Source organism: Kogia breviceps, chromosome 18 (genome assembly GCF_026419965.1).
Source record: "Kogia breviceps isolate mKogBre1 chromosome 18, mKogBre1 haplotype 1, whole genome shotgun sequence".
NCBI lineage: Eukaryota > Metazoa > Chordata > Mammalia > Artiodactyla > Physeteridae > Kogia > Kogia breviceps.
This window is the reverse complement of record NC_081327.1, coordinates 11,622,894-11,632,054: the sequence shown is the minus strand read 5'-3', so window position 1 is coordinate 11,632,054 and position 9,161 is coordinate 11,622,894. Positions and strand designations below refer to the sequence as shown.

Here is a 9,161-nt window from a genome sequence, read left to right as displayed (position 1 = left end):
CCACGTTTGGCTGTGTGTCTTTCCCTGTGCCGGGCCCTGATCCTAGATCATCCCCAGTGGGACACACACACACACCCCCGCATTGCTCGCAGGCCTCTCTGGACCTCCGAGGTCCAGGGGTTGAAGTCCAGGCCCATGTCCCCACCCGGGCCCCCGCAAGAATACCACACGGAGAGGTTACGGTCACCAGTGACAAGTGCTTTACCAGCAAACCCATGAGTCAGGGGAAGTTACATGGTGAGGTGGGGGACAGTGGGGGTAGGGACAGTCCCCCCAGGTTGGCCTCAGCCAGTGACGCCCCGGGACGCAGCCCCAGCCCCACTGTCTTCCCGCTGGAGGCTGCAACGGTTCATCTTCAGCTGAGTCAGCTGGATGTAGCGTAGGACGTTGGTGTCTGCAGGGGAGGTGGGCAGGGCATTATCTGCGTGTCCTGGGGCAGCAGGTGACATCTGCACCACCTTGGCTCACACGTCATGGTCCCGGGCCTTCGGCGCCACCCCCCACACACAGCTCGTCGAGCCAGAGCCCTTCTCCAAAAGCCCCAACGGAGCAAGCAGAGCAGGGCGTGTCACACGTCCACGCTTCTGCATCTGCCGTGCCCTCTGCCCTGCATGCCTCTTCTCAGAGACTCCTGTCACACTTCTCACCCTCCAGCGGCATCTCTAAGAAGCCTGTTCTCTCCAACCTGCTCAGCAGGAAAACTCACCCTGCCCCTGCTCCCACACCCTGTGTCATGCACCTGCTGTGCTCCCTTCAGTGGCTCCTAATACAGAACTGAGTATTGTGTCTGCCGCCACCCCACCGCACACACACCCTGTGACCTCCCACAGGGCAAGGAACAAGCCTCCAGCTCTGCCGACCCCGCCCCCTGTCAATCTCCTGGCACTGCCAGGAAACAGGTGAATGAATAGGTGAGTGTGTGAACAGGTGAGTGAGTGAGCAGATGAATTAATTCAGGGGGAGGGGAAATGGCGATGGGGGAGGGGGTTGTGAATGGCCAGGGAAGTGGCTGAGTAGGTGAATGGGAAGCAGCAGCACGGCTCTTGGGTGAACGCCAGAGGAACGAGGGGTGAGTGGGTGCGAACGAATGGCAGGTGAGTGGAGGAGAGGGTGTGCAAGGAGTAGATAGATGGGTGGAGGCCGGACGTGGGGCTAGGGGTACAGCATTCATTGAAGCAGCTCTGCCTTGATCCTCCTGCCCGTGTTCCCTCCTCTCTAGCCCCTTTCCCTGCTCCCTCCCCGGCCCCTCACCTGTGGGTTCGCGGCTGCGGGCCTCCTGCAGGTAGCGCAGAGCACGCGCATAGTCGCCCAGGTGGTAGAAGGCAATGCCGGCGCGGTAGGTCGCCTTGAAGTTGCCCTGCTGCTTCTCCAGCACCTTGAGACAGTACTCGCGCACCCGCCCGTAGTTCACCAACTCCGACTGCAGCAGGCAGGCTGCGGGGCACCACGACCGACATTCGCAGGGCCTGTTGACACCCCAGGCCTCACCTGACCGCGAGGAGCCTGGCCTTCAGGCTGCGGAGGACCCCTTCCCTTTCCCACTGCTGAACCCGGCCGAAGGTATCGCTCAGGCCACCGGGGGCCGCCAAGCTTCTGACCAATCAAGACAGAATCAATCTGCACCGCCGCTAGAGGGCGCGAAAAACACAGACAGGGGCTCACAGGTGCTTAGCTGGAAGGTGTCTGTAGGGGAGAGTACTAAGGGTGATCTCAGAGGTGAGGGATGGGTCCTTGAATGGCTCATCCAAGGTAGGTTTTTCTCACCTGAGGTTCGCAGGTCGCAGCCCAAAGCCCATTTCCTGCATTCCAGCTCCTTCCATTCCCTGTGGCCCCCTAGACTCCCAACCCCTCTTCCTGATCAAGTTCTGAGGTCTTCCACCACAGACCCCAGCCCTAGCCCCTTGAAGCCTCCAGCCCCCCCCCCAAGGTTTGACTAGTGCCTCTCACGTCCCACCCCTCTCACATATGCACCTCTGCGCTCCCCGACGGCCCCGTACCAGTGAGAGAGTCATAACATTCCACCTCCGTGTTCTCCACCAGGCGCCGCTGATCCTCGCTGAGGCGCGCTGGCCCTTGGCTGGTGGCGGGCCCGGGGGCGGGGGCGGGCAGGCCTCCAGGGCGGGCCCCCTGCGCTGCCTTCAGTTGCAGCAGTGCCCGATGATACTTGCCGATGGCTTCCCGGAACTTCTTCTCTCGGTAGCAGCGCTGACCCTCCGCCTTAAACGCCACAGCGGCCCGCAGGCTGCTGTCGAGAGCCGCACCCAGGCCCCCCGACGGCTCTGGGACAGGACTGGACCGAGCCGACCCATGGTGGGGGCTGGGGCCCGGCGGGGAAAGGGCGGGAGGCGGGCACGGCGGAGGCTCTGGGGCAGCGCTGAGCATCAGCACCGGGGACAGCGCGCCGCGCTGCATTGTGGGAAACTCCTGCGGCCGCCGCTGCAGCTACCGCATCGCCCCCCCGCGGGGCTGGTCCCCATTCTCCGCCCCCACACCTCCGGTAGCCGACTCGGGCTGCCCCCTATGGGTCTAGAGAAACCCCTCAAGACTTCCCCACTCCTACAAATCCCTTCTTCCCACTCCCCTTACCCTCCCAACCCGCCTGCTTGCTCTCCTCTCCCATGCCCAAAGCTCCTAAACCTTTCTAGAAGGAAAGAACAAGTCTGGGAGAAAGAGCAGGAAGATAACAACCTCGTGGAAGGCTGGTTTTCAGACCGCTAGGCATTTGGCATATTGGATAAGAACACAGGCTATGGACTCAAGCTGCCCAGATTCAAATACCTGCTTATTTTCTCACTAGTTGTATGACTTAGATAAATCACTGGAATTACCTGGAACTCTGTATCCTCATCAGTAACATGGGACTATGATAGCAACTTTGGAACCCATTCATGTATCTATGCAACACTCATTCACTAATATCTTTCTGCGCCCAACTCGGGCTGGGTGATGCTGGGACATAGCAGGCACTGAGAGAGCCTCAGATTCTACCCTCACTGGGTCCCTAGGGAAGTGGGGAGACAGACCAATGACCAGACAGTGGCAGCCCAGAGTGGGCTAGCCTGGGAAGTACAGGCAGCGGGGTGGGGGCTGGGACACAGGAAGCACAACAGGCTCTGACGGCCCAGAGGAGGTACCCAGCATAGGCTGAAGTGGTGAGAGAAGACTTCCTGGAGGAGGGGAGAACTCGATGAACAAGAGAGATCTGCTTCTTGCCCTTATCGAGCTCACTGTCTGGGTAGGAAAACCAGTGGGAAAGCAGTCAAGTGACAGCCCAGAGTGAGGATCACAATAATAAAAGAGTGTGGAGAAGGAAATATATGAGAGGCTTTCGAGAGAAAAACTGAGGGTGAATGATTGTCCTTCAGCACTCCTTAGCCGCTTTCTCAGTGGTGGGACCTTGGCCAAGCTCCTTGGTCTTCCTCCACCTTCCTTCTGTGTAACAGGGAGGTAACAAGTGAGCTTACTTCAGAGTAGCTGTAGGAACTGAATTATATTATGCAGGTAAACCACAGGGCCTGGTACAGTAATGGGCAAATAACAGCCAATGTTTCTTATCATCCATGAGACTGTGAGACATGTGATCGTAAGTGCCTGACTCTGAGTCGGCACCCACATATAGTTGTTGAATAAATGAGTAACTATGTGTTAGCACCATTACCCCTCCCCCCACACACACACACCCAAGACCCTAGCTGGAGTCTCATTCCCAAGCACCAAGCCTGCATTTCCACTGTCCCCTCCCCCTCCCACTGCACATCCTTCCCCCGGAGGTCCCATGGCAGTTCCCACCCAAGAGGTCCAAACCTGAACATGACACCTTTCATCCCAACTGCAGCATCTGCCTCTATATTTTATTGTACTTTGCTGAGTCTCTCCCTGATCCCCGATCCTCCAAACTTGAACACCTCAGTGGTGAAAACTTCCTCCTCTCTGCACCTCCAAACCCAGGCTTGGTTAAGAGTCTAATATTCCCGAGACTGGATTCCAGAACAGCATTGATCACCTTTCTGCACCTCGGGCATGCTTTTGTTTTAACTAAAAACTTGGAAACCCACTGATTCATAACAATTATTTTCTGAGCATCTACCAAATGGCTAGGGGCTAGGTAGAAACGGGACAACTGTACCCCACAATCCTGCTAGGATGCAATGCAGGCACATTCGCTACACCTACTAAGTGTCAGACACGGTCCTAAAGCTTTAGGTTTATGTTAACTCACGTCCTCATCACACCGCCAAGAGGTCTGTACTATATTATACCTACCGACACTGTGGCACTTCAGAGGTTAAGTAAATCAGATTCCATTTAACAAACTCTTGCTGTCAAAGGCCCATACTATCACAAACTGACCCTCACAGGCCAGTATATGTGATGTGTTAGATTTGTGCAACCGTTAAAAATATTGAATTAGTTGTCAGCATTAGAAGAGCAGAGATATTTATGGAATCACAGATTTTCAGCTTCCTTCGTGAACAAAATCTGAAAATCTGGCAACATCAAGGTAGCTAGCATTCCTCATGACTAGGACAGGCATTCTCAGTTTCTCACAGTCGCCATTGCTCCTAGCTTCTCCCCAACCCGAAGACCGAGTTTCCTTCGCTTGCATTGCGGTTTTCCTCTCAGCATCCCTATCTAACTCCCGCAAGCGTTTGCGTTACGGATCCCCGTTTTATCCCGCTCAGCGGCGCTTGCGGAAGCCCGCCACTGCCCCCTGGCGGCGGAGTCCAGAATTCTCATCGCGTCTCCCAGCAGTCATTAAGGGACTTGGTGAGAACATCCAATCAGGTGGGTGAGAGGCCCGGGACGTGACCAATCAAAAGCGAGAGAGGGGCCAGAATTTGACCACTGAGGATAGAGAGCGCTCGGAATAAAAAACTCTTTTATTGAAGTGGGAGACAGACGCACAAAGAGAGTCTTTTTTTTTGCTGGGGTCTCGGGGCTCAGGGAGGCCCGGCCGGGGGGTGGCGGAGCAAGCGGGCGGCGGCGAGGCTGGTTCCCTGGCGTTGGGGCCGCGCGTACTTGAGGAAGATGGCGGCGAGGCCGGGCGCAGGGCCTCGGAGCGCGGCGCGGACCATACACGGCTCGACCGGAACCAGCTCCGCCCGGCTGCGGCGGAGAGACGGAGAAACAGAGATGGGGCAGGGGTAGCGGGGAATAGGAGACGACCTGTCCTCGGAGCTTGGGGCTCGAAGCTGAGAAGACAAGCTGACTTGGGTCCCCGAGGACTTCTCAGGAGTTCTCTCGAGGTCGGACACGCGTTCCATCATCTAGAGTGACTGGAGGGCGCCGAGGAGGGGCAGACCCCCTATTCCTCCCTCAGAGCGCGGCTATGGGAGAGCCAGGACCCGCAGAGAGGGAAGGACTGGGGCTGAAGATGGGCAGACAGACATCCAGCTCTACCCTAGGGCACGGGCTGGAGGAAAAGATGATTTACCCTGCCCCGCGGTGGCATGGTTAACAAGGAGATGAGGGACTCCAGCAGCTAAAGGGACACCAATTCGTGGCCAGGAAGGGAGCTAAGGGACTCGAGGCTGGCAGACCTCTCGTTCTCAATCCTGGAACGCAGTTAGAGCATCTTCTGGGCCTGAAGAGATCCTATTTTTCACCCTGGGGCAAGGTTAAGGGCCCCCACATCTGAACAAACACCCCAGTCTCTCAGGCACCCCCAGAGAAAAGCAAATGGGAACCCCCAGACGAGGCAGACACACCATTCTCTCTCGCACCCAGCAAACAAGTCTAGCCCCACCCCAAACCCCAGACCCCCGCGCACACACCTAATTGTCTCACATTCTCTGAGACGGTAAAGACGGCGACCAAGAAGGTAGGCCCTGAAGCCACAGAGACCCTCCGCCGCGGCCATACCTGTAAAGCGCCGGCTCGGGCCCGGAACCCGCCCCGTGGAGCACCCGGTGTGCCAGGCTCAGCGCTGCAGCGGCACGGCGACCCGGCTCCCAACCTGCTGCCTCGGCCTCCAGCAGAGACAATTCCAGGAAGTAAGTGGCAAGTAGCAACACCTGCCATTGTGGCGGGGAGAAATCAAGTCACGCCCCTTCCCGTGCAGGCCACGCCCCTGCCCCGCGCAGGCCACGCCCCTGCCCCGCGCACCTGTGGGCCGCTCCGGGCCAGCGCAGCAAGCAGCCCGAGGCAAAGTAGCGGGCCCGGGTGGTGCAGCCGGAAATCCAAGCGGCTCAGGATGCGGCGCTCCGCGCACAGAAGCTCGGCCTGCGAGAAGGAGCCATCGCCCAGGAGGCAGAGGGAGGCGGGCTGGGAATTTGGGGGAAAGAGGTGGAGGAATCTTGAACCCCGGCTCGTTACTCCCTGCCCTTGAGCTCCTGGGATCGGTTCAGTCCCTGTTCTGGACCTCAGTTTCCTGGTCTGTAAAATGGGGCCATTGATTTCTTGTCTGGAAATCGTGGGAAGCAGAGGCTTCAGAGTCAGATAGACTTGCGTTCCCGAGCTCAAACCCTACCATTTACTCTCTGTGTGACATGGACATCCACTGAAGCTCTCTGAGATTCAGTTTATTCATCCATAAAACGGAGATGTTACTCCCTACTTCACCAGGCAGTTCTGATAAGGCACTGAGTCTATACATGTTAACTATAACTACTCAAGAAGGACTATAACTACTATAACTATTCAAGACTGAGTTCAAGTCCCAAATGCTTGCCTTTGGGTGAATGTCTTCCTCTCTGTGGGCCTCAGTCTCTTCCTCTGTTAAAGGGACACACTGGTAGCCTCTACCACAGACAGACATGCTGGGTGGGATTCCAAGAGTAGGTAAAGTGCTCGCTTGGCACACAGTAGGCGTTTAATCCGTGATGCGGCGAGGAAGGGCTCCACCCTCCCAAGTTCCACCCCAGGAGTACCTCTGGAAGCACGCACTCTTCCATTTTGCACGCCACGAACAGGCAGGCCACGCCCAGCAGCTGCAGGCGGTGTAGGCGCACTCGGCCGGCGCCTAGGTAGGAATCGAGCAGGTGCACGGCCAGGTAGAGCGTGTCCCCCGCCAGGCCCAGGTACTCCTGGGGAGAGGCACAGGTGATCACCACAGTTCTAGGATGCTACGCAGGCCCAGCCCTTTCTCCCTCCCCATTACGTACGTGAACCTGCACTAGCCAGTCCACCACTAGCGCGCGCATCTCCGGGGTCACGGTGCGGGGCAGGGCCCTCCGGGGCAGCGCGCGGCACACCTGGGGTCGGGCAGGAACGGCCTCACTCTCCTCACCTGTGCCTCGGCTTCTCTCCCGGGCTCCAGCCCTGGGTGTAGCAATCTCCTCGCACCAGTTGGATGTCATAAGTGCCACACACAAACTGGCCTCCGACGTCCCCTCCGAATATGCTCTTCCGTGTCCCCATCTAGAACCCTGGACGCCTCACTTTCCATCTCTCCAGTCTAGCCCCCCATGGCCACAGGACTTCCTGAGCATCTCCTCCTGGGTTCCCAGACTCCAATCTTAGTCACCAAGCCTCAACCCATCCTCCTTAGAGCACCCAGAGGGTCTTTCTAAAGTATAAATCTGACCAAGGAACTCCCCTGCTTAAAACCTTTCCTTGGCTTTCAGTACCCTTAGGAGAAAATCCCAGTTGCTCTCAGACTGTCTCAGGCCCTGCCCTGCTCCAACATCACCTCTTCCGTCTCTCCCCTCACAACCCACACTCCACTACTCCAGCGTTCTTTTGGCCCTAGACTATGCCAAGCTCATTCCTACCTCAGGACCTTTGCACTTATGTACCGGCCATTCCCTCCAGCTGAAATGGTCATTCCCCACTCCTTGTATTGCTGACTTCTCGGTCATTCCAGTCTCACCTAAAATTTCCCTGACTTTTTCTATACTTTTCCTTGCACCCCATCATCTCTATCTCATTGCTTTATTTTCTTCATAGTATTTCAGTCTGGAGATACCCTGTGTTTCCTGGAATGTTTTGTCTTTTTGCCCCCACTAGACTGCTGGCCCCACGAGGGCAGGGATTTCTGTTCAGATCACAGCTGTGTCTTGGTTCCTACCAGAGACCCTGACCCAGGAGAGATGCTCACAAGATGTTTGTTAAATAAACACATCCCTTCAGTATTTCTTCTGGCAGTGCCTGTCTCAGACAGGTAACTGTGGACCACCGTGGTGGCCTGTGTTTGGTTTTTGTGGCCCGTCTGAAATTATCACCCGCATTTGTTTGTGTCCCCCCAGTGGACAGACTATCTCATGTTGTCCATCACAGCATCCCCAGTGCCTAGAACATGCTCAGAAACATTTGTTATAACTCGCTACAGAGTTGGTAAGTGAGTAAATGTGAGGGACAATTACGAGAGGTTATGCAATACCAAAGGAGGGGCTGCAGACAGCCTGGGGAAGACGGGAAAGGGCATTCCCAGCAGTGGAAACCACACAGTTAACAGTGCGAGAAAAAAGCCAAATTGTGGGTGGCAGTGGTGTAAAAGCTGCAAAGGTGGGTGGGAAGCGAGGTGAGAGGCTGGCGAGGTGGGAGTTAGGGAATGCTTGCTGAGTGGGCGTTGGGCGAGCGAGTCAGCTTTGGCTTCCTCTAACCCGACAGCCTCTGCTGCCCTCCAGGGATGTGGGCGGCGCCAGAGTTGCCCAAAGCCCGCTGGTCCACGATTGTCCCGCCCCGGTCCCACTCACCATGACTTCGGCGAAGATATCCCCGGCGTACTCACGTTCTCCCTCTAGCCCCAGCGCGCTCAGAGCCTCCTCCAGCCCCGGCGGCGCGCACGGCCCGGGAGGCCTCTCCGGGCATCCTGGGGAGACCCTCCTGCCCGCGGGGACGCCGTCGGGGACTGGGGAGCTCCGGGGCTCTGGATCGAGGGGGGCAGTTGGACTCTGCAAGGGAGAGGGGGTGGGGTCAGGGCCAGGAGAAAGGCCCAAGCCAGGAGGTGGGAACCTGGCTTCTGTATCTTACCAGCATCCTTCAGGCTGGAGTCAAGGGCCAAGCCGAGCTCCCGCCTCTTGCCGCTGGAGCTGGGACCCGCGGTGGGCTCTTTAAATGCGCCTGGGCGCATGCGCGCTGAGCACGCCTCACCTGGGCAGGCGCACAGGCAATGGCGAATGCTACGCGGGCTGTCTGCACCCTCCAAACCTTCTAGGTCAGACAGCTGGATCAAATCCTCTTCCTGCTACTTACTATATGACCAGACGCAGGCCCTCTGA

The 9,161-nt window shown here is 57.4% G+C and overlaps 2 protein-coding genes across 3 annotated transcripts; both read right to left on the bottom strand.

The window, feature by feature from the left end:
• Positions 1–177: 177 nt before the first annotated feature.
• TTC9B (tetratricopeptide repeat domain 9B) lies at positions 178–2,584 on the bottom strand. Its single transcript, XM_059045573.2, has 3 exons — positions 1,998–2,584; positions 1,252–1,434; positions 178–394 (listed from the first exon to the last, which is right to left on the bottom strand). Exons 1-3 carry the CDS (start codon positions 2,410–2,412, stop codon positions 285–287), a joined length of 708 nt encoding a protein of 235 aa, XP_058901556.1. The 5' UTR covers positions 2,413–2,584; the 3' UTR covers positions 178–284.
• A 1,643-nt stretch (positions 2,585–4,227) lies between these two features.
• Positions 4,228–8,988, bottom strand: CCNP (cyclin P). Of its 2 annotated transcripts, XM_067018380.1 has the most exons (7): positions 8,914–8,985; positions 8,637–8,834; positions 7,104–7,193; positions 6,870–7,025; positions 6,106–6,264; positions 5,863–6,014; positions 4,864–5,106 (listed from the first exon to the last, which is right to left on the bottom strand). In XM_067018380.1, the coding sequence occupies exons 1-7, from the start codon at positions 8,917–8,919 to the stop codon at positions 4,941–4,943; spliced, it is 927 nt and encodes a 308-aa protein (XP_066874481.1). In that variant the 5' UTR covers positions 8,920–8,985; the 3' UTR covers positions 4,864–4,940. The 2 variants fall into 2 exon arrangements, with proteins under 2 accessions (XP_066874482.1, XP_066874481.1); XM_067018381.1 differs by lacking the exon at positions 7,104–7,193 and having other exon boundaries at positions 4,228–5,106; positions 8,914–8,988.
• Between the last annotated feature and the right edge of the window lie 173 nt (positions 8,989–9,161).

Bases quoted from the DNA above. Each gene is read 5' to 3' on its own strand.
- CCNP (XM_067018380.1), bottom strand. The intron at 7,026-7,103 runs GTACGTAATGGG...GCCTCTCCCCAG, and splicing joins ACTGGCTAGTGCAGGTTCAC to GAGTACCTGGGCCTGGCGGG. The intron at 5,107-5,862 runs GTATGGCCGCGG...TCTCCGCCGCAG, and splicing joins CCCGAGCCGGCGCTTTACAG to CCGGGCGGAGCTGGTTCCGG.
- TTC9B (XM_059045573.2), bottom strand. From the start codon at position 2,412: ATGCAGCGCGGCGCGCTGTCCCCGGTGCTGATGCTCAGCGCTGCCCCA. The intron at 1,435-1,997 runs GTACGGGGCCGT...GGTGCCCCGCAG, and splicing joins ATGTTATGACTCTCTCACTG to CCTGCCTGCTGCAGTCGGAG. The intron at 395-1,251 runs GTGAGGGGCCGG...CCTCCCCTGCAG, and splicing joins CCGCAGCCGCGAACCCACAG to ACACCAACGTCCTACGCTAC.